This window comes from Corvus kubaryi, unplaced genomic scaffold (assembly GCF_017639235.1).
Source record: "Corvus kubaryi isolate FWS band 111438036 unplaced genomic scaffold, C.kubaryi_AGA036_p1.0 37396, whole genome shotgun sequence".
Classification (NCBI taxonomy): Eukaryota; Metazoa; Chordata; class Aves; order Passeriformes; family Corvidae; genus Corvus; species Corvus kubaryi.
In genome coordinates, this window is record NW_024581135.1 from 30445743 (window position 1) to 30471960 (window position 26218).

General features: G+C 41.4%; 1 protein-coding gene across 2 annotated transcripts; it reads right to left on the minus strand.

The window, feature by feature from the left end:
• Positions 1-1921: 1921 nt before the first annotated feature.
• On the minus strand, positions 1922-25489 carry NAB1 (NGFI-A binding protein 1). 2 transcript variants are annotated; one of them, XM_042040770.1, is made up of 8 exons: positions 25327-25489; positions 21815-22648; positions 16213-16346; positions 15182-15233; positions 9527-9637; positions 7053-7194; positions 5711-5836; positions 1922-4587 (listed from the first exon to the last, which is right to left on the minus strand). In XM_042040770.1, the coding sequence occupies exons 2-8, from the start codon at positions 22631-22633 to the stop codon at positions 4496-4498; spliced, it is 1476 nt and encodes a 491-aa protein (XP_041896704.1). In that variant the 5' UTR covers positions 22634-22648; positions 25327-25489; the 3' UTR covers positions 1922-4495. The 2 variants fall into 2 exon arrangements, with proteins under 2 accessions (XP_041896704.1, XP_041896703.1); XM_042040769.1 differs by having other exon boundaries at positions 5687-5836; positions 25327-25485.
• Between the last annotated feature and the right edge of the window lie 729 nt (positions 25490-26218).

The following is a 26218-nucleotide window of genomic DNA, read 5'->3' on the forward strand; positions in this document are numbered from 1 at the left end:
AGCCACCGGGGGAAGGGCTCTGGAAAGCCATCCCTCCTGAGCAGCTCGAGGAAATTCATATTTCATGTTCTGCTCCTTCTCTGCCCACAGAGTTCTTTCTCGTGGTGGTGCGTAGGTGTATGTGAGGGATTTATCCTTTCCCCACTGAATCACTGCAGCACAACATCTTTTCAACCCTTCTGTACAGCACAAAAGAGCCTCATGGCATTTCTCCTCATTTTCCTGCTGAAGGAGACAGCCAGCAAGCTCCACACTGCGACCCAGTTGCACCTCGGCTCAAGGCTGGGAACAGCGCAAGCCCTGCTAGCCCTGGTTGGGGGCATGTCTGGAGGGGCAGTCACCCCTCCTTCTGCCAGCTGGCACCCCAAAAACACAGCCCAGCCTGCCTGATGCCAGCACGAAGGTGCTTGGAATGATGCTGCTTGTTCGGCTGGAAAATGGCTCCACACTCAAGGGAAGGAGCAGAGCAGGGTGCGCTGAGCATGCTGTGCTCTTCTCACGGCCTTGTGAGCCCAGATCCAAGACACAGTTATCAAATCCCACATTGCCACAGTAACGAACCTTTGTGCTTTAACTAGCGGCTGCTGACATGCTTCCATCAGGTCTGACACTGGTGCTGTGTATGAGTTCTCTGTATTTTGAAAGGAAAATGGGGAGGAAATGAGTTCTGCAGCTGTTATCATGGGCAAAGTCATTGCTGTGAGTAGAGGCTCAGCCACAGACAAAGGCCCTCCTGGCTGACCCTCACATCAACTGCTTATTTCGAAAAAGACACAGGAGCTTTATGCAGGTAGCCAGCAATAAAAATTTAAATTTTAGCTATATGAGAAACCTCCTGAAGCTCCAAATGAACATTAATGACCCTTGTATAAGTTGTTCCATCCAACAGTGCTTTCCAACCAAGGATCTCACAGCTCAATGAGACACTAACTCAGGCAGGCCTAATGCAAACCTGTGAGCACCAGCAGCACCACTGCGTTCTTACTGAACTTCGGGTAGCCACTGCTCAGCCCATGTCAAGTTACAAAAAATAGACATCTAAAGGTTTTCCATTTATACTTGTGCGGAGCCTGACAGTAATGCGGCTGTTCTCCCCCATCCTTGCACCTTCAACACCAGAGTGTGTAGCTGCTCCTTTCTCCTCTTTCCTCTCCCAGAACAGGGCAGGATTGCACTGAAATGCAAGGCCCAAGCCAGCAAACACTGGTTCAGATTCCCCATGTTTACCCTCCTCTGGGCTGCGAGAAGGCAGGGGGATCGCATCTACTCCGACCCCATCTCTGCTTCAAACCACTCCTGACTTCCATGCCATCTCAGCAATCTGGATGTTCTGAAGGTTTATGGAGCGGTTCTACCCCCTGCCCCCCCATCTTCTCTTTGATGTTTTCGCTCCCTTGTCTGCTCTTCCCTTTTTACACTCCATCTCCCATCCAGTTTCTGCCCCCTAACAACCTCTCAGCAGAGATGTGGGCTGCTGCTTAGAAAGCAAGCTGGAACAGGGTGGCAGCTGCTGAGGGCAGCAACGCTCTGTCTCCCCAGTTCCCAAACAGCACTTACACACATGCCTGGCATCCCATCCTCGCAGCTCTGTGCTGTTTACAACCCTGTGTAAATATGAGCACATGCAAAAGCAGGAGCACAGGAGGTGGGAAGGGAACTCAGTACCTCAGTGCTGCAGACCCTTCCAGGGTTTTAGTTCCTCCCTCCTTCCTGGGCCCACTGAGCCCTGCAGGCTGTGCACATAATGAGGCCACCCCAAAATGAGGATTCAACCACAAGAGCAGGAAAAGGCTTCCTCCAGTGAGAGCTGCAGTTTGAGGTACTCCCTCCTCCCCTATTCCCCTCCCCCCCCCCCCCCCAAATTAACATCTCCTTTAAGAAAACAATTTAAAAAGAAAGGACAAACCCTGGGGAAACTAAAGAGTTCTCACGGTGAATTTTATTTTGTAAGCAACAATATAAACATGTGAATAAAACAGGCATCATTTGCAGGGCTGGCCTTTGATCCAGAGTACTCTGGATCTAGCAACCATTCCCGAGCAGACGAAGGCAAGCCTTTACCTGCGACTCCAGAGGCTGGCCTGGTTGCAGTCCACCAAGACCTTTGTCATGGAAAGACCAATGCTTGAGTATTTGCTATTACCAAGCGTATGTGCAATCTTGGAATGTACCTCCCACCTCCCCCACCCCAGGATTAAAAAAAAAAAGAAAATCATACAGCTGCAAACCAGTAAAAAAAATTGCTTCCAGCTTATTGAGACTGAAATGGCCTGTTGGACTATAAACTGAAATATCGTTCTGGAGATAACCAACTGGTCGTGACACAAAGTACTGCATTTACAACTCAAAAATATAACTGTTATATACTTTAATTTATAGCAAATTTAATACATTAGTGTTTACAAAATAAATTCTGGACTCAACTGAAACAGCGTGCTGCTTAGCAAGTTCTTTTTCCTTCCTCTCACTTTAACTGAAGAGACCAGTAAGCTTCAGAGCTTCTTGTGTGACCCACACACAACTTTTGATGGTGTCAGATGCTGGAGAAAACCAAATGTTTCCTGCATCTCTAAAGGTTTGCTGCTTGGTGCCTTCTACTGCTCAAGCTGTACAGTTCAAACCTTAAGCTGTCCTTTAACAAGTTCCATACACATTTCATGAAAGCTACTCAGGTACTAACCAGGGTACTGGTTAATGTTACAAACTGAAGAAACATCCGTGCTACTAACTCACACAACAGGAAAGAGGAAATATAACTACACATTCAATCTCTTACGCCTAAACAGCAAAGCTGTGAACTCCATTGCTTAAAGTAAGATACTTCAGTAAGTGAAACAGTACCATACAGTTCAAGAAACATTTTTTTTTTAAAAAAACCAAACACTTTAATAGTATAAAAAGTTGTTTTACTGGTGTTTCTACTATAAAGCTTTGTTCCACAAATCAAGTGATAAAATAATTAGATATGTTTACAGTGATAAGAGACTGCAGTGTAGACATTTCAGCTCACATTTTGCTGAGCATTTCGGTACAACAGAGACTGATTCGTTAATACACACCTATGACACAGAGCGAACTGCAGACATGAAGTGCACACCTGAATAGGGAAGTTTACCCACTGGCATGGTAACTCACTTTCTTCAGCTCTCCCTTTCCCCTCCAGAACATGTTGTAAGCAAAAACTGTATTCAGAAATGGAGGCATATAACTGTTCTGACTGCAGAGCAGCACAGAGGAAAGATGGATGCACACAAACACACCGTGGTAAATTCCAAAGTTATATGCCAACTACTCCTCCTTAGACAAAATGACATCTTCAAAAGTGAACATGTACAAAAAATAAAAACTGTCAAATAAATAAAGAATACAGATGTTAATTAATCACATACATAAAGAAACGGATTGGCATACTGTATGCAGTATACAGTATATTCATAGAATCATGTGGGCTGGACAGCACTTAATAAGGAGTTACGTGCTGAAGTCATAACTCCTTGTCTCTCTCCTCCAAAAAATCTTATGGTTTCTGGATATCAAGTGCAACCTTTTACACCAATGCATAAATCCTGCACCGTATCTCATCTTTGCCACACTTGGGATGCCTTTTTCTTTTTTTAAGATCCACAGAGAAGTCCACGAAGTTATAATGGTCTGAATGACAATTCTTGCAGCCCTGTCCATACTACTTGGTCTCTTGAGTTTCCTACCAAATGAGATTTAGTAATTGTATGGTACATCAAACCCCAGTTTTTCCCAAGGAAATGGGAGCCAATCATATGGACTCTTCCATACTCTAACTGGCATTTCCCACACTCCTGACCTGTATGTAGGTATTATGCTGTAAGTGTGTTACACAAAGGCTGCTGAAACCATTGGAAGTGATGTAGCGATAGTTAAGTGTCAAGTACATCTGCTATAATACAGAATCAGGGTCTAGGTCTATCAAATGCTATATCCACATAACATTTTAAACCATGAAAATATTGTATGCATTTTCCTTTTTCTACAAATATTGTTGCAAACTTGCTGTTAATTGTGTCACGAGGTTTGCATTCCTAATTCTCCAATGATTTTTAATTCAAATGTTTAACAACCATATCTACGCTAGGTACACTGAAAGTAGACATTGAAATTTCAAGTAAAATGAACTGTAGCCACATCTACTGGACTCAATACACGTCCCGACATCTAGATTTACTTTGATAAGTTACACAAATACATAATACATTCTTAAATAATGAAGACCCACAATATTAATTTGTGAGTCTTCCCACGTTATAAAACCACTTTTACAGGAATGTTTATTCACCTGTATTACTGTTTCAGTTGCAGTGTCTCTTGTTTTCCTGTTCCAAGGATTACTGTACCAGTTCTTAGGCTTTGGCTATTGAAATCTCTTATTTGAATGAGGCAACACTGGTTATTAAGGCTGGTTTTTTTTATCTCTTGTGAAGTTTCATTCTTTACTATGACACTGTTTCCCAGAGCAGAATGACTATCTTGTGTCTTCGGGTTCTGTTTTTATGACCTTCCTTTCAATGTTGTTAAAAGCTGAATGAGGAAAATCCTTTAAAATACCAAGGCCTTCTGCATTGAGAAAAGAAAGAAAGAAAGATGTTAAAACACTGGTTGGAAACAAATATATTTTGTTCTTAAATCAACAAAAAGGTCCAAGAACCATATGAACATCAACAGTTGAATCAATAAATTTTGCCTCCTCCTCTTCGGCTTTAACCCAGCTGGGTTAGAACCACCTCAGTTACACCACAGTGATGACAGAGGAAGCATCACAGATTTACTCTACCCCTCTCTGGGAGCAGGGGCTAATGGAGATGCGCTCTGCACTTGCATTTTGAGAGGCAATGGGTAAAAATCTCCTACTGGAGATTTCACTAAGTGAATTATCACTGGGATTGGGACAATCTGCAAAAGAGGTGAGACAAGATTACAGTACCCCAAAGTGAAAAACGCAAGATTCTGCCCTGTCTTCAAAACAACCACTTTTGCATCTTGCCTTTCAAATAACCTCTTTGCCACTGCATCTTTCAAACTCAGATGGGATTTTATTATTACTCTCAAAGTTTCAAGGGTCTCAAGAACTCCTGGCTTTATCTCAGTACACTGAGTATTAAACTGAAACCACCCACAGAGATTTCACAAAGGTTTCTTGCTCTCTTCTATCAAACTTAGAATGCCAGAGGTAAATGACAAGACTGGCAGCAAGCAGAGGTCAGTGAATTAGAAACCCAGGTGGAAAAGACTTACTGCACGATATGCAGTTCACAGTAGAGAAATAGTGCTAGGTCCTTACAAACTATAATAAAGAGGCCTTTTTTATAAAAAGCCTGATTATTTTATACAGAATGAAGCTGTGTCATAATCATGTTGCTGTCACTGTGATGCAGTTAAAGTATTTAACAGCAGTAGTTTGGGTCAATACCACTCTCTGAGGACAGACACATGCCAGAACTTGCTTATCTGATTCCAGTTACTACATTCTCTGAACTTTTCCGAAATAATATTTAATCTGACTCTAGATTAACAAGTAACACTCTTGGAGTTTTCTCCAAAGCCTTGATGGCATGGTTACACACAATGCATGCCAGGCTGCCTTCCTAGCTGCTTCACTCAGAGACATCACAGAAAGGTAAGAAATGGTGGGTAATTTCTCAGGGGCAGCACTAACCCGAGGACTGGGACTTTGCCTCACCACTGGGGTAAAGCCGGATCAAATCACTGCACAGAGATTTCCCAACGTGCTGCTCTCCATCAAGTGAAATGTGCTGCATCTGTCTGCTTGGCAGGTTGGACATTCGGAGGTTCAGTGGTCTTTCACCTGCAAGTTGTTCACAGTGAAACAGTGATGTATTAAAAGCAAAGCAGTATTAAAAAACAGGTAGAGCCTTAAACACATATTAATTCTATCAGCAGAAGTGCATCCTAAATTCCAGCTGCTCAGGGAAGTTTTCTAGCAAAACAAAGCTTATGTAAATATACTGCTTCACAGACTACTCCAAGGCACTGCTAGAAAGGGACACTCAGCCAGACCAAAAAAAAAAAAGTAATCCTTTTTAAAAAAACCCTTTATTCTGCTCAAAAATCCTTGAGATAGAAAAATTTTCCTCTCCCACTGCACAATCCCTCTGAGATCCTAAAAATTTCCAGTTCCCCTGCACAGTGGCTAAATGGCATAAAGAAGCTTGCTCAGCCAAGGAAAGCCAGATCCATACACCTAATCTTCATTATTACTTCTGTACCTCATTGCTTGACCAATACACACAAATCAAAATCTGTTTTTAACACTTACTTGTATTGATTCCCTTCGTTGTCCCTCTACTACTTCATTTCAACCCCCTTAAAAAAACTAGCACTTAAAAACCAGACACAGGAACTTCTGGTTGTATTTCTTTTGTTTGTAACATTTTGTCTCATTTCACAACAGTAGAAAAAGCAATCCAAACAAAAACGCTCAAACAAAACAAACACTCCTAGAATTAATTCAAGACAAGGAATAGCCAGTTGGTAAATCAAAAAGAACCACAGAACTGTAAGCTTTTTGAAGAATAACAAGCTACTAAGAACATCATTAGAATCTGCTTAGTGCTAAGTAATTTACATAGCCAGCTCCTCAGGTTTTGTTCCTAGACTGCGCAAACAGGTAAACAAAAAGGGGTACCAACTATATTACCTGCTTTCGATTTCCACAAAACAAGAACACAAATGAAATGCAACACTCTGCTTTCTTTTCAAAACTGAGGATAAAGGTAGAGCAAAGTCCTGCTGTCAATAACAGCAGTGCACCCAACCTCCTTCCCTCCCCATGTTATCCCTGGGGAAAGCAGCTTGCCAGATACACAACAGGAACAGAACAGAACCTGAGTGTACATCTGATTGTATTATTTAGACCATAAGCACTTCAGGGCAGAGAGAGATCTTGTCTTGTCCATTCAGTGCTCAGGGTTCTGTACGAGATAAACACCACCATTGACAGAGGTTGCATAACACCAAATGTCTTTGCTGGCAGCAACGCCCGTGCCTGGGAGCTACCATACCTTGTCCATCAGCATTATCTAATGACATGCCATTGGGGCTGTGCTCTTCCGAGTTCTGCCTGTAACACCCTGTGGAAAGATGTCTCTCTAACGCTGCCTGGTTGCAAAGAAACTCCATCTGCTTTGCCATCACCTTTTCTGACTGCAATTAAAACAAAAAAAAGATTTTTCTCTTTATACATACATAGAGCAAGTCAAAACACAGGGGTAAAACAATATCAGATGAAAAGACTAACAGCCTAGATAGTGGCTTTTGTTGACTCATATGTACAGATGTGTGTTTTATGGTTTCTTCAAAACTATGAAGCAAACAAAATATTTTTGCACCCATAGAGATTTTCATAATGTACATCTGAGTCACTCAAGAATACTTAAAATGCAAGCTGTTGTAGTTCATCTACATAGAAATGCAACATTAAATTCTGTTCTTCAACAACACACAAAAATCACTTCCTGCACTTTAGGACTGCAGGTTACATGAAGAGAATATCAAGAAAAGCAAAAAAGAGTGTCATAATTATCCAGTTAGCTCTGTTCAAATATATGCCTTCACAAAGTATTCCAGAAAGTATTCCAAGAGCAATGGCAACATCTGCTAAAAACTTATGCCAAGATTTCACCAGACATCTTGGAATCTTTATTTTAGGAAACAGCACTACACAAGCTTAAAAATCTGCCATTCTGAAAGTGTAGGATGACAGTATGTTTGTGGGGGATAAAGGTGTGAAATGTCTGTCTAGAAGAAGAACAAGACCTATACACCTCTAGAGAGTGGAGCTAAACAATCCAGTGCAACGTGGGAGGAAATGGCGTCTGAATGTTTGTCATTGACTCTAATGCCAAGAGAATTCTAATTTTCACTATAATCTTGTTCTCGAGAGAATGTAAATAAGCATCTTGCAAAAATAAGAAGAAAATCACAAGTCAAGAAAGTTGATTTAGAAGAGCCACAATGAACATAAGAACAAAAAGTGTACAAACTTAACATGTACAATTGATAGGAAAAATTAATTTCTCTTTCAGGTAATGCCATAATTGTTTCAGCTACTACAGAGCTCTATTCATTGCAGAGCATTTCGCTTTTCTTGGGAGATGCTGAAAGCCCTGACTTCCCACAAAAGGCTGCTTGCTCAGCATAGTTCAATAATTTAAATGTACAATGACAGCCTAACAGACCAGCAAAACCTGGGCTTCTCCAGCACAGTGGTGACCCCGACAGCAGGGTAATGACATGGCCAGTATTTACATACTCTGGCTCAGAGCTCATCAGGGTCTGCAGAAGACCACAGATAGCTCAAGCTTGGTCTTGGGAAGAAGGTAAAAAAACCCCTATTTTCAAACAGTTTACTTACAAGTGTGCTTTAATTTTGCTATTCTGTCACTCCTTTTACCAACTTTTGAACTGTGTAGTAATTTGAAAAAAAAAATAAAACCTTTCTCATTCATGCTATCTTTGTTGTTTACTTGGGATAAAACTAGAATTTTAAACTTCAACGATGCTTCAGATCACCACAGAAAAACCTACAGAGTTGCAGATCTGTTTAAGCTTGAGTTAAACCTGTAGTCCCTTGTTATGAGGCAGTGACCAACAAAAACTTTAAAGCATATACAAAACAAAAATAAGCTCATGTAATTATTCTGTGACATCAGAACATGTGGCATAATTGCATTTGATGTATCACAGATTTGTATGACCGAGCACTACTTTGCAATAGAAGGTGGTAAATGATAGGGTAACACATCCATTCTCAGAAAACAAGAGGGTAACTCCTAAATGTAATCTTATATGCAAATTTGGTGATTACATTTGCCCAAATCAGCTATACAAAATAAATTTGTTGCAACTTAGCATGAAATCCCTCCTTGGCAAGAACTGGCAGTAGGAGATGGGTATTTTGCCTCAAGGCTGGGATATAATACAGGAAAGACAAAGAAAGAATCGGCAACCTGTCTTCATTTATACAAAGCTTTCTGTCTGCTCTGGATCACTGCACTTCCACCAGGCTAGGTGTTGTTTAGGAAGCCAATTTATCCTCTCAGATCCAGAGGTTCACTTATTTCCTAAACATAATGGCCTTTCTTCTTGTAAGACATGTCAGAACTGAGGACTCCAAGATCGCCTACTCTATTCCTCTCGACTCAGTAACTTGAGCTTTCCATTTATAGCAGATAACGCAAGTAACACAGCACATACTGTACCAATACTACCCTACTTGCTCCCAACAGGCAACCACAGATTTTCAACCCTACTATGCTGCATCTTACCTCCTTGGAACTAACAAGGGCAAAGCTGTAGTACTGTGTCAGAACAGTTTTGGGAGGTAAACGTGAATTAAGAGTGATGCAATCACAGCTAAGCTAGGTAGCCTTTTAAAAATTATGGGAATTAATTTAGTAATCAAAACAACAACACATCAAAACCAGCGTACAAAGACACAGCCTGCGTTATTCACAGTGTAGTTTAGTTGGTTTACCTGGGAATTAAGAGCTGTTGGGTCTTCACTCTTTCCTTTAGCCAAAGCAAGTGGCATTTTGTCTTGCTGATAGAGCGTCTGGACTGTGTCCTGGAAATCTGGATAACCGTCCTATTGAGCATAAAAAGAAAGCAAACCAAGAGGGACATATTACTGTTTTTTCTTCATCCTCTCTGTACACTTAGAAGAAAAAAAAACGAACTAAAAAACACATTCCTGAACTTCTGTGAAAATTCTGGACTGCAATTTACATGTTTGTGCTATCCAATTCATTTAAATTTGTGCATAAAACACAGCCCCTCCGCAGCCACTGCTATATACCTAACATGGCGCAGACAATCTCATCTCTCTCAGTCTCAGGTGAATCCAGACTACCCCTGTTACTGATATTAAACTAGTTTACATTCAGCCTTCACAGGCAGATTTAGGCCTATGGTTTCTGTCACTCTTCACTTTCTGACACTCTTCTGTCACTCTTCAAGTTTATATGTAGTTGAGGACATATACTAACCCTGTGAAACTGCGAAAAGTCTCCTGAGATTCAACGTTTTTCACACAGAACCTACACTAGTATCACAAAATGAAATATCATCATTTCAGAAGTACAGTGGAAAATTTATAGACTATGGGAAACCATGATTCAATAATTCTTCTAGTCTGAAATTCTTATGACATGCAAATCTCTTCTGCAGCTTGCATATGTATCAATAAAGCAAATAAAGCTCCTGTGAAAGCCTGCCAGACTCCATTAAAATAAATTAATCATTGAAGCAAAGGTTCAAGATGAGGAGTTTATCCAGCTTGGTATTATAAAAGGAAAGCTCATGTGCCCTAGAGGAATACCCAGAAATGTTTACAAAAGCACAGTATAGGTAACTGTCAAAATGTGAGAGGAAGCCAGAGATCTTAAGACAGACCCAAACCTGAGAACAACGACATCAGTCACTGAGGTTCTGCAGATCTGGGTCTCAAAAATACACCAAATTAGGTGCATTTTCCTTGTCTATTCTAAAGACACATACATGTCAATAATTACATTTTTGACAATAGATGGACAAAAGGGTTACAGCCCAAGAAAAACAGAAGTGATCTTTCTGAAAAAACACAGGGGAAGGACCACAAGGTTCCCTCCACTGGCAGGCTGCCCACTGACCTGCAGAGCAGTGGCCTGACAGATGGCCAGATGGCCAGAACCTCAGTGCAATGTAATGCCATTAAACCTATTCTTTATGCTCAGGAAAAAGCCCTAAAATCTGTCTGAATGCTGCATATTGCTTTCAAACACCCAGCATACTCCCTCACGGAACAAATATACACAATAGCTATGCAAAAACTTCACAACCAGGTAAACTGCCAAAAAGCCTCTAGCCTAAGCCAGAAACAAAGGATTTGCACCACTTTCCCACAAGCACTGACCACTTTCATAGCTAAGACCTGAATGTGTTTGGGAGAGGAGAATGATTATGTGTAGGAAGATGAGAAGCTGAACACACAAAACCCTATCACTCAGGATCCTATTTTTGCAACAAAACAGGTAACACAGTTCTTTATAACACGTTTGTGATCACCTGCCTATACAAAACCAAAGGCTGTTTCCCAAAAGTGGGTCTGGCTGCCTGTTGCTGTGTCACCCCACAGTCAGGCAGATAACTCCTGGAGAGTGATGTGGTTCTGGATCACGTTCCCAGAGGCCCTTCCCACTGTTGCCTGTCCCCAACGCCCTGTGGGATGAGGAGCACACTGGGCCAAGCACCAACCTGCTCTGCCCCATGGCTGCCTGGAGGTCCTTCTACATGCACTGCAGCATTTTTGTTTTGCCATGCTGCTGCTCAGTTGTTTTCCAAGCAGCTTTGAGCAGCAGATGTTCCCAGTCCCACATGTGCTTTTTTGCTCCCTCTAATGACATTTTTCCTATGAAAACAGTAGCTTCTACTGCTTTTGCTGTTTTTGTGAAAAACACAAATCCCACACTTCGGTTTTCTTTTCAGTCTTCTCAGAAATAGGGGAGATGGGGCTTTTCTCTCCTCTTCCTCCACCCACACCGGCACCAAGGGAAGATGCTTCCTTACAGCCTCTGCTCAGGTCTCCCTGCCTGTGCGCCCTCGACTCCCACTGAGCTTTGGGAAATCAGTTTTTGAAAGCTCTTCCCATCCCTCTTGTAGATGAATGGAGATGCTGACACACAAATTAATTTCTTTAGACCATAGACAACAAGAATATTTTTCAAGACTCTCCTTTCTTCCTCTCTTGGCTGTTCATGCTGACTCTGAAAGGGAACCTGGTCGACCCCAATAGTGATGAACAGCCTCTCCCTCCACGACTTCTGCCTGATGTACCTGTGACTTGTTTTGTTTCTAAGCTGGTGCCACAACAGCTCATTGCTTTCAGTGGTGCCGGCACTGAGTCACAGAAGATGACAAAATAAGGGGTCCCCCACCCCACAACACCTAAGCAGGAGAGATCCTTGGTCTGCAGGATGATGTGCCATTTCCATCCCTATTTGCCTGTCCTGCTCTTTGTCCAGAGCAGGTTTAGGAACCACCTCCCTTTTTAATAATCTGCTTCCAAATACCAATTCACTCCACTCCTTTTTTCACTCCCTCCACACCTTTAGTCTGTCATTTGCCTGGAATTTTTTCCCCTTCTCCTCTTTACACTTCACTCCCACAGCTCACCCACCCACTCAACGAATAAGAGGGGGAGAGCTCGCAGGGGAAGAGAAAGCCTTTTACAGGTAATTTGATGTAATTCATGGCACATTGTTTCTTTGTAATGCTTTTGCGAGTTTCATATTCATGAAAAGGATAAATTTACAACGTGGCTGCAGATTGACAATGCTGCAGCTCGCACACACAGCTCTGCTGGCTCTGCTCAAGGATGACCTTCAGAGCCTCTCTGGAGGCTTTTTAAAGTGTTATTATATTTCAGGAAATTAACTCATCTTTTTTTTAAGTAATCTTTTACACTATGCAAACAGGCTGTGAAGTCTTTCCAAATTGAAGCCCTAGTATTTTAGGCCACGCTTCACAGAGACATTAATGACTAATGGTTAAAGGAATGGTGAATCAAAATACAGAGTTCGGCCTTAAAACAGAAAGGCAAAATGACCCTTCTCAAAAAAAAACCAAAAAAGGAGAAACAGAAAAGAGCTAGTTATAACAACAAAAAAGTACCCCATGTTCAGGTCCTCTCTGTGTTTTCATGATAGTGAGCGAACAGATCTGCAATGAAGCACTACAACTTCAAAAACAGTGTAAGTAATTCTTCCCCAGAACAGAAGGAAAAATCTGCATTTGCTACCATTTTCCTTTTTACTTTCACCTTTCCAAAAAAAACCAAACCTAAACAAACTCTCAAAAAATCCCTGAACATGCTACTAAAAAAAGGATTTTTTACATTTTTTTTTTCAAAATGCAAGACCCAGGAACCCAGAACAGCAGTGATCTATGTCATACTGCATCTTTTTTACATTTCATTGAAGTAAAGCCCACAATTTACAGCATACCTCAAAATTATAATGCACTGAAGTAATGCTTTACTCCTTCTTAGAAGACTCCCAAAGTTGTGAGGAAAAAAGACATTTCTGCTGATAACAATATGGGTAATTTTGAAATTAATAATGCTAGGCTATCAGATTAAAGAATATTTAATTCAATTTAATTTTCAATTTGTTATTTTGGAAAAATGACCTATTTCTGAAAAAGTAATTTGTACAATTAGGACACAAAATTTTCACAAGCATTTTAAAATATAACTGGTAATTTTAGATAAAACTAAACCCAAGTAAACATCCTTTCTCAGAATTATTGAACAAAAATGGGTATAAAAGAAGCAGGCCTTTCAGACTCTTTAAGATTTCACCATGCAGAAAATAGGAGAATACACATCCCCTAAGGCTGTCCAGATTTCCTGCTCTCCAGAAAACCTCAAGTTTCAGCCTGTATGTTTCAGGATTTTAATTTTACACTTTCTTTCAATAAAGATCCTGTAAAAAAACAGCACCTCCCTTGCAGCATGTCATTTTAGACACTTGCTCATCATCAATTATTACTGAATAAAGGAAAAACTTCCTTATTCTGAAATCGAAGTCATTGAAATACTACTTCACGCAGAGGAGTGGCTCCCCACCAGCTCTAACAAATTAGGGCTGGACTGAACAAAAGACAGGAGGCTCAAGCAACCATCCTGCAACATGTTGGTCAAGGCTGATAATGGTGAAGCTGGATAAAATCATTTAATGCAGCTTTTCCCTGCTCTTTTTTGTGGATCACAGAACAAGCATAGGTCAAAAGCAAATCCTGACACACATAAATGACATTACTGACTTACCAAAGCTACCAGTAAATCCTCACTGCACATGTATATTTTGCACTACATAAACTCGAAACTACAGTAGTATATGGGCTGATGGAACTTAATAAATAAGATGAATTCCTCTGTACCTATTCATAACTGCCTTTTCAAAACCAACTGCTCTCACCAGGGTTTGCCTCACAGGAAAAGCCTTTGTACAGGTAAAAGCATTGCAGTACTGAAAAAAAAATTAAAGCCGTCCTATATACAGTGCTTCATTTATCACAGAATGCGTTACATACAAGAAACACATTTCAGAATGTGTTGCAATTTTCCTCTACAGTTAAAGAATATATCACCTATCTGTGTCGCATACAAATCTAGCTCAGGTCTAGCTCATATTCTAATACACGTTTAACCTACACCTTTTTTGAGTAGACAGTACAATAAAAAACACCCACAGTGCTAAGGATAAATTAGATACCCATGTAACAGTGAAACAGTAATTTGTTTAACATACAAATTAAAAAGAAAGATCTGCTATTCTTATCAAGTATATAAGTATAAATACGTACATCTGACATTTTTTTATTTTTACTTTTTTTTTGTTAAAAGTAACTTTTTAAAAGGCCTCAAATTTCCCTTCCAGCAGTGGTAACTGAAGAAAAAGCTAAACTACATTCCTGCTGCTCCTGCACTCTTAACAAGAAATTCCCAGGATCTCCCTAAGCAACATCTTGTGCAAGTGTATACATCAGCCATGTATACATGCATTTGACACAAAACTCATTACAAAAACCTGTAAATTAACATCTACAGGCACAACCATTTGTGTTGAGATATATAGCTTTTAATTAGTTTTTGACTTTTCAATATGATCAGTGTCATAATTTATGGCATGGTCAGAGATAGCTAATATTCTGCCATCAGTCCTTATCAAGAACTCTGTATTTGGGACATGATCAACAGCTGACTCCAGTGAATTAGGCAAACTCCACCTCATGCTAACTGAAAAGCAGGAGGCCTTATGGGAAGACATCTCCTATAGTGCTTGAGCTTATTCCACCACAGGAAGTCAGTCAGTCCCATTCCTCCCCTCCTACTCACTCTGAGTGCAAAACACTGAGAGTATCTTTACCATTAAACAAATCCTACTCTTTACCCCTGCTCCTACAGGTTTCTCCATCAAGCACTTACATTTACAGAGACAGTGGTGATGTTCTCCCACCCTCCCTCTCTCTGTCATACCCATCAACTGTCTATCAAATGTTTTTCTGACAAATTTCCTTAAGACAGATCCCTTCAAAACAAAACTGAATTTTAGCATGCACAGGTCAAAATACAGGAGTCACATTACTGTACCTCTATCTTGATTCTCTTTGGTGACAGCTCATCCCTTTCTCCACATTTAGATCTAGAAGAAAAGACACATACAAGATCAGTGAACAGCACATTAACCCCGACCATCAATAATAATGAAAAGGAGTCAAGGAAAAAAAAGTAGATCGGGGAAGAACAAGTGAGATGCACAAAAAAAGCCCCCAATTCACTTTGACATGGCAGTGAAAGTCATTCAACTATAGGAGCACAAGCATTTTGTGTTGTTTTCAGAAGCATGAAGAGATTCATGGATTCTTCTTTCCAAAGAGGAAGGACAGCCCAGAGAATTACAGAAATGCCCTTGGCATTGCTTATTCAGCATGGATGTATATTCATATGAATCTCCATGAAAGAAAGAGGAACAAAGGAAAACTTTCTAAAGTGTAGAAAAATGTATTTTGGAAGGGTATTACATTACAGGCAAGGGAATTAACATCTAAAATCTAAAGAAAGTATCAAGACATTTAATCATACTTGCTAATTCTAAGGTTTTAATTGTATTTAAAAGCTGTTAAGGCTGTGTCACCATTTCATAACAGCAGTTTATTTAACAGAAAGTAACAACTGAAATTAGGACTCAGCTTCAGTTCCTTTAAAGCAAGTTTGTAGGCCACTCCCTGTGACCTTATCTTTTTGGCTAACAAGCCAAATCTGTATACGGAAAAAAGGAAATTGATGCCTTGAGCATCTATGGCTACTCTGCCAATTTACATTAACCTTAAAATACACTAATGCCTTAAATGCTTGAAATACCAGCCTCTCAGATGCCTCTCAACCTGCACTATCCTCAAAATACTTGGAAAACTAGAGAGCAAATAAAAAGGTAATTCAAGACAGCTGAATCTTATCAGTTTAAAAGCTTCAGGACTCAAATAGCATTTTCCTCCTTTTCTCAGAAGAGCATTTTGCTGGCTGAAGAGCAAGAAGAAAGTGTCTCTAGTGCCTCAGAAGAAATGCCATCAGCCTGCTTAGTTCCCTACAAGTAAAGACCCTCTGAGTTAATGAAGCCTTACTTGGTGGTCCTGTAGGTGTACTTGTAGGTGACCTCCCGGGAGATTTGCCGGGCCAGGGCGAAGAGCTCATCTCTCCTGGTCAACAAGGCATTATCTTTCACACACAGCTGGGCAGCTGCTTCGTTAACTGTTAGCTGCAAATCAAACAAACAGGCACTCATGATTTTGCATACTTTCACCTACTGTGCTTGTAAAAGTACCTCTTCTGAAATAATAGAAAATTTTGATGGCAAGTAAAATTACCTATAATTGTACACTAAACCTTGGAGGGTTTCTTCAGTTTATTTATATCCCTTACTAAACCAGGTAAGCCTTTCGGAAGAGAAAAGATATTAATGTAGTTGGTGCATAAAGTGAAACATTATTGTAGGACTGTCTCAATGTGCACTGCTTTTGCCTCATCTCAGCATTAATTAAATCTCAGTATAAAACAGTAGCTCTGAACGTTCAGTGTTTGGCTTCCAAAGCCTGGCTTACAGGGAATACTATTTTTATAAATGCAATATGCCCAGGACTTGGGGGAAAAAAAAAAAACAACCACCCTGAGAGTGTGGGTACAGATGGCTTTCCCTGGTGAATACAGAATAAATTCTGTAGAAGGTGATGGTTTAAGAAACGATTAAACTTTTTTTAGCTATGTTTCTCACCCTCGTGTTTGTGAAGACTATCTTCAGACATGAATCAAATGTAACTTGTTTCAAGGATGTTTTCCTGAGCCTGCCAGGACACATTTCTAGTGCCTCTGCTGCTGGCAAAAGATTCATAAAGAAGGCGGGGAAGAAAAAGCCTGAAGTTGAGGCTCAAAATGGTTTTGCAATGCTCTTCAGAAGCCTATAGGAAGTGGTGATACTGTCATGAATTATATCAGCTTAATAATACTGCTTTCCAAGAAGCCTATGGTCAGCAGTATGGACACAACATTATTAATGCAATCAGAGACACAAATCAACATAGCTGGAGAGGCTATTCCAAGCTCCTTCCACAGGAAGCAGAGCTTGAAGAGATTTTCTCACATTTTTCCTCAGCTGAAGAACAGCCAGAACGTGTAATGAGGCATAACAGCAAGAGGCCAACAGAATACTACAGGTGTTTTGACCAAGTGCCCACAACTCTTTCTACTCTTTTACTTCTAGAAATTAAGCTGCTTTGAATAGGCTTGGCTTCTGGCAAAGGAGCACAGCTGCTTTGGAGCTACTGTCAACAGTATGTTCTGTATCTGTCCCAGACTAGTGAATATTCCGGAGCAGCTTGGTTTCCACAGCATAGTCAGCACATCCATGATGGATGGAGACATGCCATCCCCGACCCTCCATCTGGCAGCGCCGGGAGCAGCCGCACAGGCAGGACAGCCCACGTGCGACCTCAGACACCCAACCCACTGCTCCCACAGACCAGCAGGTCTGCAGTTACAGGGCGTCTCTTGGGAGAAGGCCAAGAGCTCACCCCTTCACCCTGCTGTCTACCACACTGCAGTGTTACCTGTGAATTAAACCACAGAGGCCAGCAGTTCACCCGAATCGCTGCACGCTCCATCCCTGAAGGATGGAAGCTGTCACAAGACATGAACAACGTCCTTCGCCACGGGGCCTGATGGCATCCAAACTATCAAAAATTTATTTTACCCAAAGTGACACCTGTTCTCCAGGAAGGCTGGAAAAACAAAAACATGTATCAAGAAGAGCCAAGAGTCTTCTCTCAGCAGCCTGTGCAGTATTTCCAGTAAAATCTCACACAGAACTGCTGCTCCTAATACTTCATAAGCAATTTTTCCTGTGTTAAGCCTAAAAGCCTCTGATCTCAGTAGGGCATTTCCTATGGTGCCTAGATGTTAATCAGAGCACAAACTTGTTTTTAACAGGCGAACTAGATATGTTGCCTGATCCTTTAGTCTCTGTACAGACAAAAAACCAAATCTCACAGAGATCAGATGTACAAGGGCGCAAACAGGTTACTATGTTCCTACAATACAAGGTACTAAAATAACAAACTATAACCCCTTAGACAGGAACAGCTGTTCTACAATGTCTGTCTTTTCAGAAAAAAACACAGACAGGAAAAAGATACAATATAAGATTAATACAACACCAATTAAAAGAATTACCATCCAAAGCAGGCATTAATTTCTGTAACAGTGATAGCTATTACTCTGCCAAGGATGAATAATATGGCTAATGCTTACAAAATAATTTGAGATATTTTTTATCCTTCAAAGTGCTGAGAGGTTGCAAAGAGCTGAAATGACTGAAAATGCTTTGGGTAGTTGTAGGCAAATGCTGTTTATCCTAATATGTGAGAAAAGCCAAATGTTTATTTGCTTGTTTTTCCTGGTTTCCTCTTTCAGGTCACATTCAGACTTACTGAATTGAAGTGCATCATGGCTTCCTGGCTTTTCAGGAGGCATAATACTGCAGATACAAAGTGTTGCATGCCTAAAAATAAAGATTCTGTGTGCTGGAAGCCTTAAGGATATGGAGCAGCACATAACCATGCAAGAGAGGGATGGGTATATTTTCATCTGATGGGGTTCACAGATTCCCCCACTAGAAACCACATAATTAAATACCAAACCGTACTGTTTTGGTGAGTCAGCAAAAGAAATGGAAGAGACCAAGCTAGATAAAATTTATTGGGTTTTTTTCTAATTCCCCTGAACTGGATTTTTTTGTTTGTTTTATAGGTATGAGACAAGCACTGAAATATGAACACGCAAGTTACAAATCTGACTCGAACTTGCAGGGGTCACCGAGTTCAAGGGCATGCCTTGCACTCATCCCTCCTCCAGTCCAACTTTAAACATTAAGTGCTCTCTGTGTTTGAAAAGCTGTGTAATACTGAAACAATGGGATGGATTAAAAACATCATGTTTATTAGTTTTGGAACACCTTCGAAAGATTCCGCATCAGATTTTATGTCAGATTAATGCCTTATGCAAATACTCCTACCAGGAGCATACACTTCCAAACCAGCACAGTGTCTGCAGCTCTCACAGGCCTCTAATGGCTGCTCCAGCCCTCTGAGACACTTCAGTGCTCATACTGAAACAAAATACTCTCCCTAATTCACCACTAATAATTCCATTAGGTTTTAGTTTACACACAACTCCTCTGTGCTTGAGGACCCAGAGATACCCTAATCTTTACATTAAAAAGCTAACCACTACTTAAGCTTTTTAAATTCACAGTGAAGTTTATTCAGCTGTTCCTTGCCAGCTGCAAGGAGAAACCTTGAACTGGGAGGCAGAATGAGCAGAATGACAGCCTTGGAATGTATTAACACGTGCAGAAAAACGGTCTCTGGACAAGCAGAAACTTACCTCCCTGGTTGTTTAAGGTCCTTCCTTCTGAGCAGCAAATTGTTTAAGCCATCAAAACCAAAACCACACTGAGGCTGAGTTTACAAAAGGCAAACTCTGGTTTACCAGATTTTAAACAAAAAATAAATGGTCTCGTTGCTGCTATTTATTTTCTGCTTTAAAAAAGAAATGAAGACAAAACTGTTCAAGACAAAACTTTGTGAAATCCAGCCTCTTTAAGCCAACAGTAAACCAATTATGAGCAAATTCTTCTTGCTTGCATGTGTGCAGTTCCCATCAAGTTCAGCGAGGCCCCACATGCATAAGTGAGGCATAAGTCAACCACAGACTCCTTTGATCTTGTGCCCTTAATCACAATAGTGATAGAAATATTTCCTAAAGCCAAACCATGCTCTCATTCCATTTTTAAACGTGGTTTTACAATGATGTAGTAAAGATCTGTAGTGCAATACTAAAAAAAATTAACAAAGCAGAGCAGTTGTCCTTTCTTCCAGGTTATTGCTATCCAGCTCCTTCAATCACTACCCCAGTGTTCATCCCTCCAGCTTTGCACAGCCATGCCTGAGCCTACACAAAAGGTGCCCCGGAGCCCACCTTCCAGTACACTGCTGGATGCCAGAAAATTATCCTAAACAAGAAGTCTGCCCAGATTTCAGAGCATTTTCTGCAGTCGCTGCTCCAGAGAGAGGCTGTGAAAGCACACAGCCACACATGCTGTACACCTCAAGTGCCTCCATCCTCAGGTGGGGAGAACCCCCTTTCTCTGAATCCTGAATCTGCAGCCATGTACACAGGGCATCTACACAATTAATCCTTTCAAATCCTGCCTCCATCTCATACACAACTTGTTCTGTTACGAGAGAGACTTCCACAAGGTCAGGGGAGTAAGATGAGATCTCATCTTGTACAGTGGATGAATTCATAGATTATAAGTGTTTGACATAAAGCCACAAAGCACGTAAGTGAAAGCTGCACAACTAGAACTGTGTGGTAGGAGTGTGGCTGACTACTGTGGAAGTGTCTCCCCAGTCTGCAGTAAAAGCCCTTGTCAAGTCACTGCTGGTGATGTGCAGTTGCCTTATAAATGTAAATATATAAACAAAAATGTAAAGAAATACGCCTTGTTTCCTTCTGCCCTTCTACTCCGAAGCATAAAGAGAACTCAGTCTTATGCTATGGATCACACACCTACAAAACTTCTTCTTCAAGCAAAAAAAGGCTAAAGCCAGTACAGTTTTTTTGGCACTCCTGTAACATAAACACTGCTTTTCCTTTTGGGAGCTAAGCCTTACATGCCAAATTTTAAATCCAACTGAAATTTTGCAATCACTGTTAACTGTGAAAATGCTGATGCAGCATTCGTATCAACAGTGTTTTGGCACTGCTTTGAATTAATGTTTGTTCTCCTCTTGTACTGTACTTTGGCTCTAGGAAACTACTCCCCACACAGACACACCTATTGCATTACAACACATGCAGTGTGAGCCTCAGGAATGCCACAAGAGGAGCAAGGGAGGCCCACATGGACTTTCAAAGACAAGAGGGAAGAGATGCTACTGAGGGATTAAAGGACAAACATTCAGATTACAGCCACCCATGAATACTGGAGACAGTCCTTTCCCTTCCTCCTCACATGGTCTGCATGTCACTTGACAGGTTTAAGACCACCGTGCCAAAAAAACACCACAGGTTGTATAATTGAGCTTCATCCCAATCCAAGTAAAAAAATAAAAAAATCCATGCCACTGGGTTTAGGGACCTCATTGACAGAATCCTTTTTACCTCAAGTGCACAAGCTACAGAGCAGAGTCTTGAGGGAAGACAGCCGAGGGTAGTAACCACATCAGACACAAGCAATTTTAGTTACTGATCTTCCAAGCAAGTCTACTCTCAAAGCTGCAAGGAAATATCACGACAGGACCTCTTTTAAAATGTACCAAATCCATAGGATCCCAAAGGCCATGCTTAGTGCAATTCTGGTTGCTATTTCAGTGCCAAACTTTCTAACCCGTCTGCCTGACAGGCCGCACCAGCAACCAAGCAGTCTGAAGACACCAAGCTGAAATCAGCACGTGCACACCCACACCCACCCATACCCACCCACAAAAGGGGACTTTTGCTGTACCTGAGATTTCCATGTTGGGCCAGGACTGCCTACACACAACTACCAAATACACGACTCTCATCACTCAGCAAGAAGTACCCATACAACAATTGCACCCTATAAACACATCTCATCAAAGGTGTAAGAATAGGGGAGGAAGCCTAGTGCCACTCAAGGTGTTTTACCTCATGGAGGGTGAGATGCTTGCCATCCTTTCTTTTCGAGTCAAATCTGCCATATATTGCACTGTACTTCCTGATCTCCTCCTCTTTGTGAGGGTCATCGTCACTCATCTCAAAGATGTGACCAATCATCTTTGCCAGTTTCTTATTTGTTTTCAGTAACTCCTTGACTTCATTGGAGTCACTTTTGGGCAGGGAGGGAACCATACGTTCTACACATTCAGCAACTGACAGAGCAGCAGCAGCATCCAGGGTCTCGCTGTTTTCCTTTGGTGAGGCTGGAGAGCCAAGGTCAGCCGGGGAAAGGCTGTGCTCACTCTCTGTGGTGTGGTGTCCTTGCCAGAGTCTTGGTTCACTGCTGCTCTGCAGTGATAAGCTCCCCACCACATCAGATTTGCTCGTGCCCACGCTCTGCACGCACGTCGTGGCAGCGCATTTCGGAATCTTCAGGTGAGGCTCTCTGGTGCTGCTGTTCCTTTCGTAGCTGCTGCAGGATATCCCCAGCCACGCAGGAGACCCTTCTGGCAGCTTATATATTGGAATGCTGCTGACTGGTAAGGAGGTGAGAGGCTGGTTAAAAAGGCCAGGGTTTGTGACCCAGTCCCTCAAAGCCTTCTGCAGCCGTCGGACATGAAGTGGCTTGCTAGCCATGCCTACGAGAGCCATTATCTCCAAAAACTCCTCTTCCCCTGCTTCACAGAGCTGCTGGACATCATCACCACCCTGCTGAATGAAGGCATCGAAGTAGAATAAGAGATTTGCTTTTTGTAGTATTCGATACAGCTGCAGTTCTCCGAGGGTTCTGGGTAGAGCTGACGCCATCACGGATGACAGAACCTGCAAACAGTGAAAACAGAGAGAAGATGAGCACCAAAGCACTGACATCCAGATGCACTGTCCCACTACTCATCTTTCCACAAGGCTGTCAAGTCAGAGGACAGCATTTCTTTCTCTCATTACAAGAACACACACTGAAATGAAAAAGGGGCAAAAGCTCTATTTTTTGACTTGTTAACTTAATGGAAACATTTTTGAAAAAAAACCAAATCAGCAGATAGTTGTGATATACCTACAAAAAAGATGATTCAAACATGAAGCCAGCTTGTTTTCAACATTCCCACTTCATATTTATTCCCAAGAATGTCAGTCAATATCGCTCAAAGCTTCTACTCAATTCTCTTATATCTTAAAATCAAAATGATCACAAAACACATTCTGAAGAATTACAGAATACTTGATTTCCTGAAAAGCTCATCAGCTTCAATTCTTCTTAACTGTCGCATCATTTTTCCCCCCTAAAGTGTGGAGGACTGTAAAAGGAAAGCAAAGAAGAAAAGTGCTTCACAGAACCCCAGAGGATTAATGAAGCTGGGTCAGTAAAAGGGTGTTTTAAGAACCAAGTATTTCTACAGTTTTACCTGTTTCACATAAAAAGGACCTAATGCCTCTGCTGATCTTAATTATAGCACCAACTGCTGCAGACAAAGCAAAAATACTGATGGATTCCAACATATATAGTTTAAAAACCTTAGTTTGCGTTCACCTGCCCGTTTCATTTGCTAACAAGGCTGCCTTGTCACTGACACTTGAGACATGAAATACCACTCAGCAATACAGCAATTGTGCTTAAAGGCTCCCAACAGACAGACTGCTGCAGTGTTCAGCCCTTACGGCGGCAGGAAAAAACATTTGCACAAGTTTCAACTTCATAAACCCCTTATCCAGTTATACCACAAATAATAAACTCCTCAAGAGAATTCTAAGATCTCACACACACACCTCTTCACTCTACGGTGGCTTTCACAGCCACAAGCAGATAATTTCCAGTATTACTGTATTAAGTTAAACCACCAATCAATAAGGTCTAAAGCATGTAATTTATAGTTTGGTTGAGAAAGTAACAGAACTGAAACATTGAGCAGGTCTGCTAACATTGCTCTGGCTCTACTATCACACTGGACTTGAAAAAACACACTGTAGTAACCTAAAAAACAATACCTACAGAAAGATTTGCACATGCTGGGGGAAAAGTATTTTAATAATGTGCAACTCCCCTTCCTCCAAAACTGCAGTGCAAGCAAATACATTTGCTATGGGGCATTGGGAGATTGGTTATCAAAACTCCAAGAGAAATTATTTTTACAGTATGTGCTTTTGCCTATTGTAAAACATGTAAAATATTATAAAGAAATGGTCTGGGTGTTTTGGGTTTTTTTTTTTTTAAATATGAGCCTTTTCTCCAGCAAGCCAAATATACAGATGAAACAAACAGAGCCCAACTTCTATTCAGGTGGCATCTGGAAGACCAGGCTTTTACTACAAAATTCTGATTTAACTCTACTAGAGAAAAATAAAATCAAGAGGCCAACAGAAACTTTCCAGAAATGTATGTGGCAGCAACAGGATACCTTCATTCAATCTCTTCAGGAAGAGAGATGGAGCCCAGGGAAAAAAAAAAAAAGACCCAAAACATACAAAACCCCCAAACCACCAGCTGAACATATCATTCCTTGTGTGCCAGAATGCGTAAAGCAGAAGGGACAGCAATAGCAGTTTAGATTTGAGCAGCTACCTCAAGGAGCTGTTGGTGAGCTTCAGAGCTAATCAACTACACTCTTTGGAACTCAGGGTGAAACTGTAAACATTTAAGAGCTACAAAGTTTAGAAACACAGTTTGGCTTCAGAAATTATAGTTAACTGCAGAAAATCAATCACCTACTGTCTACACCCAAAGATACAAGAAGCAACAAGGAAAATGAGGAAAATCACTTAAAAGTAACCCTTTTCAGGGCACAGAATTCACTATTTTAAAAATGTCATTATTTGACTAGATTTCTTAGAAAAATCCACTCTAGACAAACTTTGTCAAGACAAACAAAATTAACAGCTTATGTTTAGTGGTATTTCAGTAAACTGTTCCTACTCTCCCATTTCAAATGCTGCTGACTTTTCACCATCAATACCACAAATTAACTTATATAACTTTTAAAGGAAGGCCCTTTTCCTCTGAAAGTCATTCATCTCAGCACAAAATCTACATAAATCTACATAAATGGGCTCTTTGCAGAGAGCTAAATTGAATCTTGGAAGGACGGTGGCAGTGAAATTACACAGAGCCTAAGAGCTCCAGGCAAGCCATGGAACTGAACTCATTTTTCCAGCCCACAGGCTGGAAGAGCAGCACCAGTCCACAAGCAGCCTTTACCTAGAGGCTTCTAATCAACAAATCTCCTCATGACAGATAAAACTGGATTAATATGTACTATGGAGGTGTCAGCAGTGACTCCACGGTTCAGACTGCATTGCGATTTGCATTTAAAGCAAGACTGAAATCCCTTTGTTTCATACTTTACAGACCCATTCTGTTTTTCAAATTCAGTACACTAACTCCTGAGAGGGCCGAGCAATTTTTCCACGTACAACTGCTACTGATTTCTGCAGACAAGGCATTTTCAAACACTCCTCCTTTTGACCTCTTTTCTCCTTGCATTAAACAGAGTTCCTCCAGCACTCACCTCAATGCCATCCCAAGTTATTTCTAAATTTTAACAAGGGGAAGGCTCCCTTCCCTTTCTGAGATGGCCTCTCCTGCTGCCAGCTATGCTGTTTCTCCAGACATGACCGGTCCGGTCCCTCGTTCAGCCCAGCTCACAGCCTACAAAGCCCGGGAAGCAGCTATGCTAGTCCACCTGCAGGAGTAAGATGAGGCTTAGGAAGAGGACAAGCAACAAGCAAGGAGTGCTGAGAAAGCAGCATAGCACTGCCAGAACCCGAGGAGGTTAACCCAAAGGACATCTGGCACTGCTGCTGCTGCTGGCTCTGCTCACCTGGCCGGCTACGCAAAGCCTTAGCACACCCACTCAAGTCTCAGCGCCCCACATCTTTCAGGTGACCTTTAAGCTGTATCTAAGAGACCTGAAGTACTGCTTTCCACCACTGTTTTCACTTCTTAGTGCATTGGGGACTGTGCTTTTGGGACAAAGGGTGAGCACGAGAAGAGGTTACACAGCAAGAAGATGCAGGACGAGCTCACAGCCTACTCCTGTCTGCTCCTCACCAGGAAGAGCATCTTGGATAAGGCCCTGGGGCACCATGTGTGATCCCCCTCTTGTGCAGCCTGCTCGATAAGTCTTAGGCTGTCTAATCTGTGATCCCAAACCAACCTGGTTCAGGAGTAACAGCCTGGTCATGTCCTCTGGCAAACCCTAAGAAGCCAGCCAGAACGATCTGCTGCCTCAGGAGCAAGCAGGTACATCTAACACATGGCCAACTGCAAACCCTTTTCCCAGCAAGAGGCAGGAATGCAAAGCTTGCACAGGGAGGTCTACAGGAATAAATGAACACAACCATGGCACTTGAGCTGCTACTTCTCTCCCTTCTTTGCTTGCTGTCCATACCAGTGAGAAG

What these genes read in the sequence shown, in the direction of transcription:
- NAB1 (XM_042040769.1), bottom strand. Translation starts at nt 22,633, where the DNA reads ATGGCGTCAGCTCTACCCAGAACCCTCGGAGAACTGCAGCTGTATCGA. An exon ending in AGCATCTCACCCTCCATGAG is followed by an intron (nt 16,347 to 21,814) that starts GTAAAACACCTT and finishes TTTGATTTGCAG; the next exon opens with CTAACAGTTAACGAAGCAGC. An exon ending in CAACAGCTCTTAATTCCCAG is followed by an intron (nt 7,195 to 9,526) that starts GTAAACCAACTA and finishes TTTTAATTGCAG; the next exon opens with TCAGAAAAGGTGATGGCAAA.